Here is a 19,290-nt window from a genome sequence, read left to right as displayed (position 1 = left end):
CCTGGATTTCGATTCGGTATTGAAGAATCGAATCTTAATCGCTACAATTTTTATTATTACTTTTTTTTACTATTGCTTACTTCTATATTTTCACGGCTTGCTTTTTCTTTACTTTTTTTTGGTTTAGGGATTTCATTTCTTTCTTTTTTCGATCCCCCCCTCCTCCGATAAACGTTTTGCTGTATGTATTTTAAGTTACATATTGGCGCACAATTAATTCGATGAAAACAATGAGTTTTTTTTTGAAAATGCTACTTTTTGCACATTACAGGGAACAAAAGGTAGAGCTTTTTTATTTTTATTTTGTGCTATTTAATTAAATAAATAAAATGCATGGTTCTTTGAGTGAACTTTTTTTTTTTCTTTTGGGAATAGGCGGTTAGGTAAAAAAATAGAGATAGTATAGGTAGATAGAAGCCACCAAAGACGGCAATCTTAGCGTAAAATGGTGTATGGCACAAAACGCAACTGGAGATAGATATAGCAACGTCAACTGGAGATAGATACAGAATTTTTTTTTTTTTTGAATTAAACTTGATATAAATATAGATTGATAAAAAAACATCGAGAATTTATTTAACCAGCTGCTGAAGGCAGCAATCTTGGCGTAATCAGGTGAATGGCAAGTAAGCCAATCAGCCAACATAGGCAGCTGTTTGCATAAAAAGACGAATGGCGGAAAAAGGCAAACCAGCTGGTCGCCGCAGGCGGCTAGTTTTTAAATAATATGCATGTTAATGACAGTTAGCTAGTAAGTAAGATTATAAGGGAACCTATTTCTACCGAAGAAAACGCTGAGCAGAGAAAATTGCCTTATTGGGATTACAGGCAAACATAGACATAATTTTACTCCAGCTTGAAAACTGGAATAAAGGCTCAATGCTCTACCATGATTTCAGTATGGTAGAGCCTTGCATAACTTACTGCTATCTATGTACTAAAAATTCTCAATTATCTGCGAGAATAGGGTGAACTGTAACTGTGGAGAAGCGAAAAACCGTAGGTAATACGAATAATAGGGGAAAAAATGATTCTACTGTAATACAATAGCTAAAAAACTATGAATAACACTCACACATACAATTAAATTATGGTTAAAAATATTGCATCTACTAACATTGAGAAGCAAAGCAGTGAGAAACAAAGGGATGTTAAGTGCCAAAACTAAAAATTTGGAGCTAACCAGTACAAATGGTAGGTGAACCTCTCCCCGGTCTTGGAGCAACAGGCAGTTTTGGGCCAGTAGCCTTGGTAGGTGCTGCTATGCAGCATGATTTAGAAAAACGTTTCAATGAAAGTCTACCTAGGACCAGAACATAAATGCGTTTTACTCAAAACTTGAAAATGTCTACTTACATCCTTTTGCTTTTCACTCCCTCAATTAATTTTTTTGGTATTCAATTCAAGTTAGAGTGTAACAAAAGTACAAATAAGGTTCGACTACAAACAAAAACTTTAAACAATTTATTAATATACAATTAGTTAGGCAGTTGCTACACCAGATTCTATCTGTTTACTCTGAGACTCCTCCTTGACCTCCTCTGGAGGGGATGGAGGAGGTTCGGGAAATTCTTCATCGATATCAGGGCGAGAGTATGTCCTGGCTATTGGCTCTTTGGGGGGCATCCAGTCAGGTATTAACTTTGCATGAATCTTCCAAGTTCCATAAGGATTTGTCAAATGTTTTTCAAAGACAACATATTCCAGGACATCTTTAGGAGTCTCCTCACTACCAAGCATAAGACGACCAAATCTATCATAGACAGCAAGGATTTGCTGTGTATGAAATCTCACTGTAACTTGAGCAAATAGGTTACTTTTGTCCATTATTTCATTGCACCGAATGTGGACAACTCTCGAGGGCTCTAGAGATTGTAGGAATTTCCATACGACAGTTTTGTTTTTGACATTTTCCATCATTTCCTAGAATAAGGGAAAAGTATTATGTATTTAGTATTATAAAATTTAGAATTTTGCGTTGGAATTATATTTCATTAAGAGAACAAACAAGCCTAAATGAAAAACTGGTGAGATTAATTTTAAAATGGACTCTTCAGAAATGACGAAAGCAAAGACAATAGAATTCTAACTATCTTTAAACACAAAACTTCACACCAGGTAGATAATGATACATAATTTTCTACAATTATTTATTTTCTTGAAACTGCATCAAAACTCTTAGTCTTATAAAAATATTTGAACAACATTTGTTAAGGCTATTTTAATTGCTACCTGAAAAGGTTTTTGGCGCATTTCGGCATAAAAACAGGATTTCAATGTTTTTTCAGCATAATATTGCAAGATACCGACCTGGCAATTTATTGTATGGCACATTTGGCCTGTACCCTGGGAATGGAATTTCTGACAGACAGAATCTTTTTTAACTTATGTGAAAAATAATTGGAATTTCTTTAAAAAAAATACAAGTGTTTTCCTTCTAGAGAGAGAAAAAAAAAAGCACAAGAAACCAAAAATTGTTTTAAGACCAGATTTTTTCAAGCTCATCTCATTTCAGGCCAAATTGCAATCTAGTTCACTCAATACTGAGCTGCTTATTTGGAATCTGGTTTCAGTGTTATTTGTGAAGGACAGTAAAGGTGACATCATTAATATGATTCATCTGTTGAAATAGCAATGTCAAATTCTGTCAAATATAAAGCTATTGCAATACGCATCACAATACATATATGTTATGGTTAATGTAATTAAATTGGCTTGTACCAATAACTAGCGATAATGCTTTATTATAAGTTATTGTTAATAATAAACTATTATGTTCCTCCCTGGGAAAGAACCCGAATTGGATCATCCTGAGAGATTTTTTAAAAGGTTTATGCTGGTTAGAAATGACAAAAATTCAAAGACTATAACTACACTCTTTAAAATTTCAAGCAACTTGAAAATTGACTGTATTATTATTATTTTTTTTTCACGAACTTTAATAGTTTTATTAAAATCTTCTAACTACAAAAAAGTTGAATTCAAGCTTAGTATAGGAGTAGTAAAGTATTACTACTCTTATACAAAATATATGTAACAATTTCAAACACACAATAAAGCAATAAAATTAACTTTTGTTGAGAAAAGTTTAATGCCAGAAACATAAAAAGGTATGATTTTAAAATTAAGCACAAAAAACTTTAATAAGTACTAAATAACATGATAATGATGAAAAATTGATTTTTTAAAAAATGCATAAATACATTCTATAATACTTACAGGAAAACCTTTCTCAGTAGCTAAATCATGTAGTTTTTCTTCATTTTTCCTGGAAAGAAAGAAATATTTAAAAAAAAAAACATAGTATAGAAAAGATACATTCTATATTTATATATGTGATGATTTCCTTAACTGAAAAAAAAAAAAAAAAAAAAAAAAAAAACCTACTGCTGAAAATATTTGAACCGAAGGAAAAAGATAAATAAACTTATTTAGATGATTAATATGAAAAGCTGTAAATCTCATAAGAAAATACCAGCATTTTATTTTTATGTGGTGTGAAAAAAAAAAAAAAAAAATCTGGTGTGATAAACACATTCAAAATAGGAGGTTTTTTTTAAATTTCTGTATAATTCAATAGTGAGAGAACATCCCAGAAAATAAAGAGTTCCACATTCATCCACATTTACCTCACTTTCTTCTGATTCCTCGATCTAAATTCAAGCTGCATCCAGTATCCCAGGAAATATTTTGGCAAATGAAAATCTTTGTAATTAACCAACTGGTCTTAAACTACATAACAGGGTTCATACTCAATTCAGATGAAAAAATTCCATGACTTTTCCAAGATTTTTTCATGACTTCATAAAAATGCTCATGACCTTGTTAAACGAAGAGAATGGTACTATTTAATGTCAAACCTGACAATTTTTTCGGAAGTGGGCATTAGCAAAACTTTTACATGAATGACACTACCTCATCAAAGCACTTACTTGACTAAAAAAAATCAGTGCACACTGCAGAAACTAACAAACTATTCTTATTTGTCTTTATCATATAAACTTCAATTAAGTAAACATATAGTGAATACAATATATTGATGTTTAAATGTCTAATAATTATTTAATGAATACGGCAAAATAGTAATGAATGGGACAAAAGTGGAATGAGTTACTACTAAGTTTCCAATCGTAAATTTATTTTAAAACAATGTTGCCATTTGGTGTCAACAGTGCTTCTAATCATCTATGTAACTTGACAGTAATTTCATTCATTGAAGTAAAGTCATGTTTATCAATAAATTCATTTTTCTAAACCAGATATTGCAGCTGGCCACATGGATCAAATTTGTGAGCTGCACATAGGGGAACCACTGTTTGATTATTAGAATTCCCCTATTTGTATGTTCTATCGCTTGACTAACGTCTTCATTTTCTAAAGCTTTCAACAAATTAAAATAAATTCTGACCATTACAAGTGGTTGAAATAAACTCAGATGCAATTAAATTACACTTTTTGAGTGGGCGTGGTAAAATCAAGAACATGCTAAGCCCACTACTACAAAATATAACATATAAGTTCTAAAAAAAATGGTGAATTCAAAATTAGGTATGTTTCAGCAGTAAAATTACATTACAAAAAAAAGGCGAGCAAGTGTTACAGAAGTGGATGCAATAGAATTCCTAAACTCAGATTCGTTTTTGAGATCGTTCAATTTTCGAGCATTAATAGCTTTTACATGCAATGCGGTTGAATCACTCAAAATTTTAATTTTCTACTGTTCTTTACAATGTTCTTTACTACTACTGTTCCCTACTGTTCTTTACAGTATATTGCCCAAGACATTTTTCCATGACTTAAAATAAATTTCCATGACTTTTAATGAAAATATTAATTTTCCATGACTTTTCCAGGTCTGAAATTTGTTTATTTTTTTCCCATGGCTTTCCAGGATTTCCATGACCCGTACGAACCCTGTACATAAAATCTTTTTGTCAGTTGCATTAAAAAAGTAGCGGGAGGGGGGGGGGGGGGGGGGGCTTGCTGCTTTTTATGGCAATTTTACTTTATTGCAATGTTTCAGAAATGCTGATAAAAGTTACATTTAAATTTATCATAAAAAACATTTTCAATATCATTCCTGTTATTAAGTCTTTTTGCAGACATTTCTTAAAACATGTTTTTCACTTCCTTCCAAGATATTGGAAATGCCATTCTTTTCAAAAAATTTTAACATTATAACATTTGTAATATGGGTTCAGTTTTAAAAATTCATTTATATATCTATACCAGGGATTTAAAGGGCACTAGTCCATTTTTGGGGGTATTTAACGACTGTCTTACTCAAATTTTTATTTACTCGATTCAAACACGTAAAACACCAGTGGCAGCGCACAAGTCATTTAAATGGAGGTTCAAAAAACTATTTGGATAATCAATATTTTAAAATTTTATTTTATTTATCTATTTATTCCTTTATTTTTTAGGCAAACAAACCAATAATCCTGTTATTGGATTTAAATATCTCATTTATCATGCTTTTTTCAATTGAGAAAATACTTGAAACTTTTAGTCTGTTGTCACTTTGCCCAGTGAACCTCAAATATAGTGTTTTGATGACTTTTACAAATGAAAATAAAGCTGAAAAAGGAGAGAATAAATGCATCCTAAACAATGGCATAGCTAGAAAAAAAAATCGGAGGCCATACGGTTAGTTTATTCCTTTTCAAGGGACAACACAAGAAGATATCTGAGAGTTTCAGAAGGGGAAATATTCCAAAATACTCTTCTTTCTGGATATACCATGGATTCTAACATGGGCCTAGCCACGATTCTAGACAGGGAGAGGAAAGCATAGGCACAACAAGGTAGTGGTTTTTAGCTGCCTCCCCCCCCCCCCACCCAGTGCAGATCTCAGAAATAGCTTGAAATTATAGTCCTCTTCTTCCCCTAGAATAAAGTTTTATGATAATGTTGGTAGAATGAGGGCAGAAAAAGTGGTTATGTGACTCTCTCTCTTGGAAATTTTTTGAAACTGATGGCCTAAAATTGCAATTCTAAATTATTTTCGGTGACACTTGGAAAAAATGTGGGGATTCAGAGGATATCTTCTTATCTGAATTCATTTACCATGCTAGTGCTGTTAACACACACCCGTGAAGGCTAAATTTTGCCACAAGACAAATATCAATAGATTTTGATAAGTAACCAAGCATGCAAATCTTTCATCAGGAGTACAAGAAATTTGTTTGATTGGAATATTGAACAGCAGTGAATTTATCCCTCTGCTTCTAGTAGGCTTTTGCAACCATAAACAGAGAGATGATTCAGACTTTTTAGTTATAGCCGTACCCCTCACGCTGGTGCCGTTGGAGGGGGGGGGGGGGGGGAGTGTCCTCATTGAAATTTATAAAAATTGATGAGGTAGTGCTGTTGATTGATCATCCTTTATTTCAATTTTTAATTAATTTTTTTTTAGTTTTCATCGGGGTTTATGTGCATATAGGCACATGTAGAGGAGCTGGCACTGTAAAACACTATTTTGCCGCTCAAATTTTTATTTTAAAAGCCCATAAGTGACAATCCAGCTATACAAAACATCTCAAACGGCTACAGACTCATCTTCTGGCTTCGTTTTTGTTTCTTAGTACCCACTACCTCCCAGGTACAGATATATAATGCAGCATATAATGGCCAAACAGGTTTTAAATATATACTAGCTGCGCCGCATGGCTTTGCACGGTGCACCTCGAAAATAATAGTTATGTCTAGTGACGCATGTTCAACAATCAGGCTTGAACAAAAAAAAAAAAAAAAAAAATCGGTAAAATTTTGCGGCAGATTGCGGAAAAATACCCAAAAAGTAAAAATTTTGACCCCCCCCCCTCCCGATTGCAGGAAAAGCCTCAAAACAAAAACCCAATTTTTTTTTGTTTATATTCAAGAAAAAAACGGCAACAAATCTTTCATTTAACGATTTTCTTCACGCTACAGCTACAAATTTTAATAAAATCATTGTTAAGGAAAGTTGAGACGAAGCACTGAATAATAATTTGAATGGAGGAAAGCCTTCGAAAAATAGGGATTTTATTTTGAAGTCTAAGAGTCATAATTAATAGTTTTTAAATGATATCTCCGCTAATTATTATCAGAGGATTATGTTAAATAGCCAAACATGAAGACAGGAAAGTTACGAATCCATCGATACCTGGCTCGATGGTCAGTTCATTGGCGTTCGGGAGAAGAAGCTTGGACATACATAGATACGCTCAGTTTTTAATTATATAAGATTTACAGCAAAAAATAACATACTCGGCCAATGCTGTGTGAGCATCTACATAAATCTCCTGAGCTTTTACAGCAACCGTAGGCACGTCAAATTCATAATCTATGTTACGAATTTTTCGCAGAGCTAAATATGATTTCCCTTTTTTCCCAACACCTTCATATAACTGTTTCACTCCCTGCAATAAAAGATTATGAAAATCACATATTTTTATGTAAAACATAGATAATTTTATGCAGAAACTAATTATTATTTATCTCTTTAATGTTAAAATATACTAAAAAAACTTGCTGATCATCACCCAAGGGGTTATTCGATTTGCAGATTACCCGTAAGCTTTTTTAAATCTCTCATCCTGTAGATGGAACTTATTTCCACAATGTAAGAGTATAGTTTGTGACCCTTTTTACACAACTAAATAAAACTTCATTGGTCCTCAGAGATTTTTGCTTTTCCACGTTAAAGAAATTTCTTTTCTTAAAACAAAAAAAAAAAAAAAAAAAAAAAAAAAACCACCATAATAATAGAAAACAAATATCCTGTACAACATCTTTTACTAGAATTTTGTAATTGATTTCGTATTTTTCTATGATTTTTTTTTGCAATGTTTACTTTTTCTGCATAACTCTTACAACAATTACTTATCTTATTATTTAAATATTCTTTGTCACAATTCTTTAGCAGCAAGTTTTATTTATCAATTTATTTTATTATTACTTTTTGTGAAAAAGGAAAAAAATCTTACTCGATCCTTGAATGCAATGTTTTTTTTTTTGCAAAGAAAAAGAAAGATAGATAAGAAATGATGAAAAAAAAAAATAAATAAATAACCGGTCCATAGGTCAAAGAGGTTGAGAAAAACTGTTTTGGAACTTGGAAACAATGTGAAAAGGAGAAAGAAGCTCTTATTCATAATTTAGCAAAATTAACTGATGTTGAGGGAAGTTCGGAATATTGAAGATGGTAGTATTACTAAGTGGGTTAAATTTGAAACAAATGATCCAGGTTTTTAGCAGGTAACACATGAACAACTGGTACAGCAAGAATTAGATATAAATTTTTAAAAAGTGTTAAAGTTGGTAAGGTACAAAGATGGTGAGCTACTATTTAGCTTTAGCTCCAGCAAATTCTGCTGGTAATCGAAAGTTTACTGCAACTATAAAGCAAAAGGGAAAAAAAACCTTTTGGATGTTTTATTTTGTTGATGACCACCTAAACTAATAAATGAATAGTTACAGTTAAAGCACTTATTTTTGCGAAATTGAAGATATCGATGGTTTCACAAGCTGAAGATTTTGCAAATTATATACCACGGAAAAATATTTCACGAGGCTTAAACTTTAGATGTTAAAATTAAAGTCTCGCAAAAATAGGTGATTTTATGGTATGTGGTTTAGTGGTGCTGTTTGAAATCTGTCTTCTAATAAACTATCCTTAAATAGCACCTATTTTTTCAAGAAATCAGTACACAAAATGTACAAATCAGTATTTTTTCAGATAGTGTTGATCGACTTTATGGCAATGTTTTAGTTCTTTTCATTAAAAAAAAGCAGTTACATGGAATCCGTCATAAAAATAAATCCAGTATCTTCTATACAGGGAAAAAAAACTCAACAGATCTCAAGATTTTACTAAACAATGGAGTAATCTTGGTTTTACTAATATTGAATTTTGTTACATGCTGTGCATTATTATGTACCAAAAAAAAAAAAAAAAAACAAGTTGAAAAACCTTTCCATAGAATTGGATTCAGGCTTTGATTTTAAACTTCAGAAAGTTAACTACATATCTTCATAATTCTGACCCCAGAGACAGAACAAAAATTGGTTTTGAAATAAATTTTTATTCCCTAGATGACAAATGATATTAGTAATTTCAGCCATGGTTTGTACACAAAATTGGAGATTTCTTCCAAGCAATTTGAAGGAAAAAATGAGCTTTTTCAATAACTAGTTAGGATTTATTTGACAGCATAAACTTTTTCACACTGATAAAATAAGTGCTGATTGGGTTCCTGTTCATATAAAAGGTTCAACATAAGACAAAACCTTTTACATCACATTATAAAAGCTTCAAAAACAATATTTAATAGCATGCAGTAAGGATCAGATTGACTACAACTGCTGTAGTCAATCTGTTACAACTGATGTAAAACTACAACTAACGGATAATATTTAAAAATTTAAGACTAACAATCAGTAGCAAAATCTTCCAAAATTTTGGTGAGATTTTACTGTCGGGAAATATATGAAATACTTTCCCAAGGCTTGTTCGCTTTACACAAAAACTGATATTTGATTCTCTAATATGCACAAAATCATCTAATGTATCGATTTTAGCCACATGTGATTTAAAAATGCCAATATTTGAAGCTACAGATTTGACAAATAACGGTGCTGACTGCTGTGGTCAATCGCTAAATAACTTAAATCAAAGTTAAAAACAAATAAATTGCTAAAATAAAAAATAAATTAAGCAGTTTTAAGGCAGCATATGTTAAAATAGCTTCCAACTTTTGAAATAATTGAAACATTTACAAGATGCAAAAGGACTGAAATCTCAAACACTGCATGCAATTTTCAACAAATCACAAGCTCAATGTTGGTGAGTTTCCAATAATAAGATTTTCATTAAGTGAGTTATTAACTGTGAAAATTCAGTTCAGTGGAAGTTTAAATTAGTCAATTTTTTCAATGCACTTTATTTGTGGCCAGATTTTCAAAAGATAAAAAATTCCTAACCTTTAAGGACCATTATGCGATAAATGCGTCCACAAGTTCAAAATTTATTTTATTACTTCTTTACTAATAATAAAGCTGAAAGTCTCTCTGTCTGGATGTCCGGAGGATGTCTGGATGTCTGTAGGATGTCTAGATCTCTGTGACGCTCATAGCGGCAAGACCATTCGGCCGATTTTCATGAAATTTGGCACAAAGTTAGTTTGTAGCATGGGGGTGTCCACCTCGAAGCGATTTTTCAAAAATTCGATGTGGTTCTTTTTCTATTCCAACTTTAAGAACAAAATTATCATAACGTGGAACTGTCACATGGGCACAAGCCAATTGGCGAGATACGAAATTATCATAACGTGGAACTGTAACATGGGAACAAGCCAATTGGCGAGAAAATTCGCCATGCATTATTTGTAAATATACAGGCAAACCAAAAGACCTTTTAATTTTTCTATTACGGGCAAACCCGTGCAGGTACCACTAGTATCAAATACAATAGTTTATGAATTACATAAGACCAGAAAAAAAATAGTAGGATAAAAAAAATATTGTTTAAAAAATACACTGCAATTTTTAGCACCACAAACTTCTATACTCTACCACAAAGGTAATGGTCCTTAAAGAGTTAAAATCCTAGTATAATAACCGTTTTGTTTCTTGGGGGGGGGGGGGGGGGGGGGAATCAAATTTTTCAAGTGTACAAGTTAAACAGAAAAACTCCAAGCAAAACAGCAGCACATAACTTTTGATACTTTGTTTTTTTCGATTAACCTTTAAAAAATAATTATAAAAGTAAAGGATTTTTTTTAAGTGTTAAAACCATGTCCACAAAAATCCAAAAGTTTTTTAAATTTGAATAGTGAATAATAACATTTTGGCAAAGGAAAAAGTAAATAAATTATTGATTTATCAATGCAATCATTTTACTTCCTTATCATATAAAATACCTGCTTAAGACAGCTGGGAGATTTTACAAATCAGTCGATTAAACCAAAACTTAATTTAAAACACATTTTTTTTTAAATAGTTTTTTATTATTATCAGTAAAAATAGAAAGGCAAGCATCGGCATGCCTTTCAGTGGGATCAATTCAGACAACTGAGCTTCAGAATCTAGAGACACTTAAGACACTTGATGATTCTGTCAAAGTAGCGATGTTTGATTATTTTGTTTAAGTAGAAAACCAGGAAACACATGCAAAGTTTGGATTCAGTATTTGGGTTAAAACTTCAGAACAGTGGCGCCGACTCCATAGGGCTTGAGGGGGCCCGAGCCCCCTCAATAGTTTGTTTTGCGGGGCAGAGCCCCCTCAATAATTTAAGAACATTATTTGTCATATTATGGTTTCTAAAATCACAAAATTATGTTGGTATTTTTTACTTTCCTTGTTTAAAGATAGTTACATTGTAAAATACATTCAGTAATGAATTAAAACAAATAACTATTGCGGTAGTAAGCAGATTAATTGAAAACGAGTGGTGGAAGACGTGATAGTTTTCTTCAGTTATTAGAGTTAATAAAGTAATCTGTATTAACTTTTTTAACTCTATTAAAGCATTAATTTTGAGACATTATTTTTATTTAATGAATTCTGAGCTTTATTCAAAGCAAGCTTAAATTAGTTATTTCACTTATAGTAATCAAAGTGCGACAGCAATCTTTTATGCTTTATTCTTTTAATGATAGTTTAGATTTATTTAAATATCATTTCAATTTTTCAGAGCTCTATATTCACTGCTTTGTAATAGACTAAAAGCATAATTATTACTGTAAATTAAATTAGCTTTTTACGAAAATACCATGCGTGTTTTTTTTTTCAAAGTCGAAAAATGTGTCGGCTTGTCGAGTTTCTCAGAGTGTCGATTTACCAAGAGTTGAGGTTTTGAGGCTCTAATGTTGATCATGTGATTCTAAAATGCTTAAAAAACTTTAAAACTCACTATTTTTTATCTCAAATTTTAGAAAATTTCTCCTGGCAAGGCCCCCGTTATGGCACCCTCCCCCCAATAGTTGTTATAAATCAGTGCCACTTGGAGTTCCTTTCCATGCTAGTCAAGTGCACTACCTTGTATAGTGCCGTAGCCTAGCTATGGCCCTTCAAGGCTCCCCACAAAATGGAACTGTAAAATTGTCCCTCACTTAAGGCAAGTGACATGATCTAATTGAAGCAGAAAATTTGTGTACCAATTTTTAGATTGTTTTACTTTGAAAACGCCATGTCACATATTGTTTGTTTGTATAAATAATACATACCTAAAAAATATGTAAGTTGGCATTTTCAAGGCACAAAAATCTGATTTTTGGGGGGGGGGGGGGGGCTTTGTGCTTTAACATACTTCTTAGACTCTGGTGACATCCGGACCCCCCAACAATTTTCCAAGTCGGCGCCCCTGCTTCAGAATCTAGGTAATAGAAGAACACTAACTAGATATTTTTATAAAATCTACTCCAGAAAATTTTAATTTTTGATTCTAAATGATTTGGTCCTTTTTTTTTTTCTTTTAAAGATTCAATATGATTAGAGAAATTTCTTATAGTACAAAATTCATAAAGAAGATGACAAATGAGGAAGAATCTTATATTTCAAAGACTGTTGCAAAATTGTAAAATGCACTGAGTGATGAATTGAATTTTACAACCAAATTATATGCAAAAATAAATTAATACAAAATAATTTAATTTAACTATGCATTAAATTTCAATTTTTACTCAAGCAAATAAAAGAAAGGGGAAAAAAATAATCTTACTGAGCTTGAAACAGGTGAAATTTTACCGTCACCTTCAGGAGGAACATAGGGATCAAAAATGTCCCCTGAAAAGGAAAATTAATCTTTATCATAGAGTTTTATATTGATGAACTAACTATACGTAGGGTAGGTAGACAAGTGAATGAATACTTACACACAAATTCATTTTTAAAGACATTGCTAGCATTTGGCACATGGCAGGAAAACATTTAATCGATATATATAATTATTTTTTAAAAATTGGGGAAATTTTTAAGATACTGTGTAATTTTTTTTTTTTTGGGGGGGGGGGATTGAAATTAAAAAGTATAGCAATCTAGTAAATGAACACTCGTAACCAGTAGACAAACACATTTTACCAGAGGTTCTTCATTGGAATAGTATAGAACAGCGGTTCTCGACCGGAGATCCAACATCAGTCCATGGAAAAAATTAACCGGTCCTCAGAGATTTTTGCTCGAAACTCAGTAAGAAAATTAACTTACTGCACGATATTAAAAAAATCAACAATTTCCTTAAGTGAATTTTGTGATGAACTTTCATTGTTTTCTATGATTGTTCTCAAATATTTATATACCTAGCTATATTTGTTACGATAATTACATATCTTTCAAATCTAAATATTTTTTGTGATAGTTCTTTAATACCAAGTCCAGTTTTATTTATTTATTGTAAAAAGAGGGGCGAAAATTTTCAATTATCTGCAACTGAATTTTATTATTGTTATTATTATTGACTTGAAAAAAAAAACACCTCACCGGTGCATGAAAATTTTCCAAATGGTTTTTGCCAGTCAGCGGATCAAAAAAGGTTGAGAAAGGCTAATACAGAAGTAAGCTACAACTGGTAATTTGAAGGGGGAAAAAATTGAAACCCTATTTAAAAAAAAAGAAAAACCTGCTTATTCACTGAGGTGTGTTCACTCACTGGTCAGTTTCCCTTGGCTGCGCTAGTTATTGGAGTAACTGTTACAAGGAAGGATATAGTTTGTGCAAGGATGCCGAGGGTTTCAGTTGGATCTCATGGCTAAGTTATGACATGGAAGCCCTGACCCAACTCCAATTCAAAAAACATCATCTTGTGATTGGAATTTTCCTGGGTGTAGCCTCATGAATTTTGCCTTTTCAGCCACCATTTGTGGCAGCCTTCTTGGAGATATAAGACTTAGTGATCGAGTTTTTACATACATAAAACATTCTATACATAAAACTTTTAATGATTGACAAAAAAAAAGTTAATTTCTCTTTTGCAAAATGCTTATGATCTATTCATTTTCAAAGTAAAGCCACTGAACTTCTCATGAGTCTAACTATTTGGGAAGTTTCTCAATGGCAGTTCAGGTATGAATATATAGTTGCCTCAGAGCAAAGCTAAGACATCTAATCCCAGGAATAACAGTGAGATATTCCACCGTTGCTTTGAGGCGACAATATCTTAAAATGCAGGGATAAAAGAAAAGCATGCAAATGAAACTTGGGATGAAATTATTCAAAGAAAAACAGTTAAAATGATACAAAGTTAGGCCAAAAAAAAAAAAAAAAAAAACTTTCATATTAACACCGAAATAGTCTAGACAGCAAAGCGTAATCCATGTCAATACACAAACTGATGTAACAACATAGAATACTACTTTGGGAACATGACTGCAAGGTATTTGTTTTTCCATTGGATGGGTTTTTCTATGAAAGTTTTGACAAGATTTCAAATCTTGCCAAGCTTTTGACACTAAAACATTTGTGTATTTGTGTGTTACAAGTTACATATATTAATTTCAAAGAGGAAACACTAGATTGAAGATTTTCTCTCCATGTACTCAGACATCATTCATTAATTTAATTGCATTTTGCCCATTACAAAATACATTTCCATTCATTTACATTAAAAAATGACATTTAAGTGGACTGGAAAAGTGAAATAGAAACATAAATAATAATCATTGAAAAAACATGATTTTTTAAAAATATATTTTTAATGCTATAATTAGAAAAAGAGAAAAGTTAAGTCAGGCTAGTGGCAATATTTTTTATTCAATAGTACCTAAAATGTAGTAATTCAGCAATGAAATAAAATTACCTGTGCATCCCATATACATAGGCTTTTCATTCCATTGTCGATGTGGAACAATTCCCTTTTCTTTCATTTTGCTACGCATTTCTTCAATAGATAACTTTTCATCTCGTCGTTGTTCATCAAAATCTGGTAATTTGATCTTTAAAACCTATAAATTAATAAACTAATGATAGCTTTTGAACAGATAATTTTTGAACAGATTTAGTTCAGTTTTATAATAATCACTAGAGGACTCGACAGACGTTGTTCTGTTCAAAATTTGTAAATTGAAAAGTTGAAAAATTTCAATGAACTACCAAGTGTTTGAACCATTTTGTTGAAAAAAAATAAGTAAAAAGCAAATGTTTTAAGTTGCTTGGTCTCAGAATGCGTATATTTATTACAACTTGATTTATCTAATGCCCACTGAGCAGCTGTTTTATTAACTAATATTTCTCGCGTACTTGAAAGATCTTCATAGATTCTATGGCTTATTCCTTCAGCCATACTCTAAGGATAAAATTTGTCCTCAAATATTAAGTGTAAAAAACTAACTATTCATCTAGAACAAATGGAAAATTCCGCTGCAACGTCCCCTCATATGAAAAAGGATAAAACAATCAAAAGGATATTTAAAAAAAAATGATAAAGATAAAAACAGTTTCCTGAAGAAGCAAAAATCCATCACCTCTCCTCGATGTAAAATAAACATTCTTCAACTAAAATGACTAAACACTCTTTAAAAACCAAAAACATTTCTTTGCAATTTAAAATATTTCACCAAACAAACAAAAAATAAAATGCATTTTGCTTAAAGTTTTCACCAAAATGGTTAAAACACTTGATAGTTCATTGAAACTGAAAGCAGGGGAATCCAAAATTATTGCAACAAGGAGGGAACTAATGTCATATACCCCACCCTTGGCGACTTTTTTCTGTTGGCGCCAAGAAAGCGTCGCCAAGAAAATGATGTATGAGGACAGATGTCATACATTGTTCTTAGCGATGCTTTTTTGGCGCCAACAGAAAAAATTCAGATAAAAAAACATAATCAAAGCACTTCAGAACACAATATATATATATATATAAACAACATAAAACCACAGCAAAAAACATCGCGAATATTTGCTTCAAAAATACCAGAAACTAGAAAGTTTTTGTACACAAAGAAAAATTATTAGTAGGTATTTAAAATGCTTAAATTAACAAATCACTATCACAGCTCGCCAAAGAAATAAATACCAATAGAAATAAAAACAATTTTCCAACATGCATTTCGTCGAACAAAAACAATTCTCATACTCTACTAAAAAAGAGGAAAGCGATTGAATATGCGATGTTTAAAGCAGAAAACATCCCCAAAATATAACTATTTCAGCCAAAAAAAACAAAAAAAAAAAAAAAACGCTTAGTTGTTCAAATTTTGATGTATGAAAAGTAAAAATGTCTCGACAAAACATCCCAAACATAAACAATACAAAAATACCATACATTAATTTGCTTTTCAAAATACCTACTAAAAATATTTACAATAGCTTACATAAAATAACACCTTCATATTTTTATAAAGTCATAGAGTCAACCTATTTTCAGAAATTCAGTACATAAAGGACGCACGTTTACAGAATATGCTTGAATTGTTCTTGGAATCGATAAGAATTAACTTTTAGAATAAAATAACTGTACTTTTTTTGTAAAATAAATTTACATGCAAATATAAAATTAAAAACTACAAGAAACCCTCAAGATTTTGTAAAAACAAAGAATTTCGGAAGTGAGAGTTTTTTGAGCAATCACGATTGCTTATTGTTCTCATTTGACTGTTTTTGATGTTAGCTGATTTTATTTTCCCACCGCCACCCTCCGCACCATCACCGTCGACCGGGTCCTCACGATGCTGCATCTATAGCGAAAGTCGTCTCCAGGTTGCGTCCATGTCCTACACACACGCGCATACATACACACACATACACACACACACACACAAACACATACACACATACACCTACACACAAACACATATGCCTACACACACATACACCCCCACACACACCAAGGCCGTAGCCAGGAATTTTTTTCGGGGGGGGGGGGTTCAAAGTGAACGAAATTAATCTGTGAAAAGACAGAGTTGTATAAAAGGTTACTATGTCTTTTGACACAATGGGATCATAGGCTGCTCGTACGGGAGAAGAGGAGGGTGCTGTTAGTATTCACTTTTAAAAATGGTGGGGGGAGGGGGGGCTTGCCCCGTTTTTTTTTTTTTTTTTTTTGAGTGATAAATTAATGGTCCGTTGAAAAACGATATTTTGCTGGGTAGGCTAATTTATTTTCCAAAAATAAAAACTTAAAAATTTCAGAAGTTTTTTTTTTTCTCATGGCATTGCACATGCACAAGTATGGAACTTTTACAAGGAGAGGTTACGGTCTCGGAAATTCAGATCGGGATGAAATTTGGTAGATTAGTAGTATCCTTTAAGGGTACTCTCAGGGTAAAGTAATAAAGCGCACTAGCCATAAAATTCCGAGAAAAGTCTTTAAAGATTTACGCGCAACTTATAAGCTAGTAGAGATTGTTCGTAAACAAGCGCCCGGTGGTCATGTGGGCAGCGCTCTGGGGTTCCATGCGGCCGATCCGAGTTCAAATCCACTGCAAGTTTCTTTTTTGTTCATTTATAAAGTGACTTTGTAGGTAATACTTAATTTTAAAAATATGATGTATTTTTAATGTGTGATAGTACATTAAATTTCTATTTACTATTCTCACAAACAAGTGATTACACATTTTTAGATATTATAAACTTTGACGAAGTAAATAATTTTTGCAATAAATGCATAATCAGTTTCTTTGTGGATGAGTAAGAAGAATTATATTAGTTATTGCACATAAGCAAGTAGTCAAATTTTAAAAACCCTAACCGCACTTATCGAGCAATGGTTTTGCTCCTTGATTCTGTTATTTGGGGCATTCCAAGGTATTTTTGACATTTATATAGAGTCCGTAACGTGACCTTCTTTGCCATAACTTTTTAATTTACTGTTTGATTAGCATATTATTTTATTTTGATCTTTTCCTACCAACACACCAGCTCAAATTAAAATAATTTGCAAATCTAACGGTAAATTAAAAAGTTATGGCAAAAAAAGGTCACGTTACGGACTCTACATAATGTCCAAAATACCGTGGAATGCCCCATTTGTAAATTTTTTGTAAATTTTTCGTCTGCTGTATTTTACATTGAATATTCAACTCTTTATTTTCCATCTATTATCGTCTGCAATGTTCATGTTTGTTTTCATCATTAAATTTATTTATCGTCTGTGCTGTATATTAGACTGGAAAATTCTGTACCGTGAAAAAGGATTTGAGTTTTTTAAATATTGTGAATCGAAATGGTCGGTTATTGAAGTAACCCTGAAACGAATAAAATCTGCTAACAAAATGGATAAAAATTCATTGCACAGTGAAATGTTGAAGCAGAGATTAAAAGATGCTGTCGTTTATTACGAGAGCTTGCTTACTGAAAATCATTTGATTGCATCAGAATCATATCAAGTTCAATTTCTCGCGTCCATTTTTATAGACAGGTAAAGAATTTAATAAAACGTATACAAAATTGCGCGTATCTCGTTGAAAATAATAGAGAAATGAATACCCGTGAAGACTGCATAAAATACAATCAATTGTCCATCATCAACTGTCATCGCCAATTTTTGATAAAATGATTCGATATATGCCTGGTATACTTCTAAACTTTCTGACAAAAGAGAAATTTTCCTGAATGTAAATGAAGTATGTTCCAACGACTCTTTTACAAAGCAGTTGCTCCTGTAAGCAATCTTCCTTTATAAATTGTGCGAGATGTCAAAACAGTTTTTGTTTTCCATGTTTTTATGATAAATATCATTCTGGTGTATGTATATAAATAACAACTATATTGTTAAAAATCATCTATAAATTAAGCTCTACAGTGATTTTGTAGCCGTTGTAATTCAAATTTTAACTTGTATCGATTTAATTTATCTCCATTTTCTCTATTAAAGTGCTTTACGTGTTCAAAAATTTCGCATTATCTTCAATTCAAATTCCACAAAGCTGTAACAGTCACTTGATAAATGAATAAAAAAGAAACTTGCAGTGGAGTTGAACTCGGATCGGCCGCATGGAACCCCAGAGCGCTGCCCACATGACCACCGGGCGCTTGTTTACGAACAATCTCTACTAGTTTATAAGTTGCGCGTAAATCTTTAAAGGTTGTTTTCTCGGAATTTTATGGCTAGTGCGCTTTATTACTTTACCCTGAGAGTACCCTTAAAGGATACTACTAATCTACCAAATCTCATCCCGATCTGCATTTCCGAGACCGTAACCTCTCCTTGTTAATTGGAATCGAGATTTCTATGGTGGTCATCCGACCTGTTTTTTTGAAGCTGTATTCCGTTTTTAGAGGTCGTTTAATCAGTAATTCTTAAATCCAATAATATGACCAAATTGTACAAAAAAAAAGAAAAAAAAACAGCTATTCCATTCACAGTTCGC

At 32.0% G+C, this 19,290-nt stretch overlaps 1 protein-coding gene across 1 annotated transcript in view; it reads right to left on the bottom strand.

Annotated features, from left to right (window-relative positions):
- Positions 1 to 1,449: 1,449 nt before the first annotated feature.
- LOC129228363 (probable 39S ribosomal protein L45, mitochondrial) overlaps positions 1,450 to 19,290 on the bottom strand; it is a 21,438-nt gene continuing 3,597 nt past the window's right edge. Inside the window, exons 2-6 of the mRNA XM_054863042.1 lie at positions 14,778 to 14,922; positions 12,705 to 12,769; positions 7,252 to 7,403; positions 3,220 to 3,268; positions 1,450 to 1,923 (exon numbers count right to left, since the gene is read on the bottom strand). Coding sequence (XP_054719017.1) covers positions 1,483 to 1,923; positions 3,220 to 3,268; positions 7,252 to 7,403; positions 12,705 to 12,769; positions 14,778 to 14,922 — 852 coding nt within the window. The 3' untranslated portion in view covers positions 1,450 to 1,482. The remainder of the gene's footprint in view (positions 1,924 to 3,219; positions 3,269 to 7,251; positions 7,404 to 12,704; positions 12,770 to 14,777; positions 14,923 to 19,290) is intronic.

Source organism: Uloborus diversus, chromosome 8 (assembly GCF_026930045.1).
Source record: "Uloborus diversus isolate 005 chromosome 8, Udiv.v.3.1, whole genome shotgun sequence".
NCBI lineage: Eukaryota > Metazoa > Arthropoda > Arachnida > Araneae > Uloboridae > Uloborus > Uloborus diversus.
This window is presented reverse-complemented; position numbering and strand designations above follow the sequence as displayed.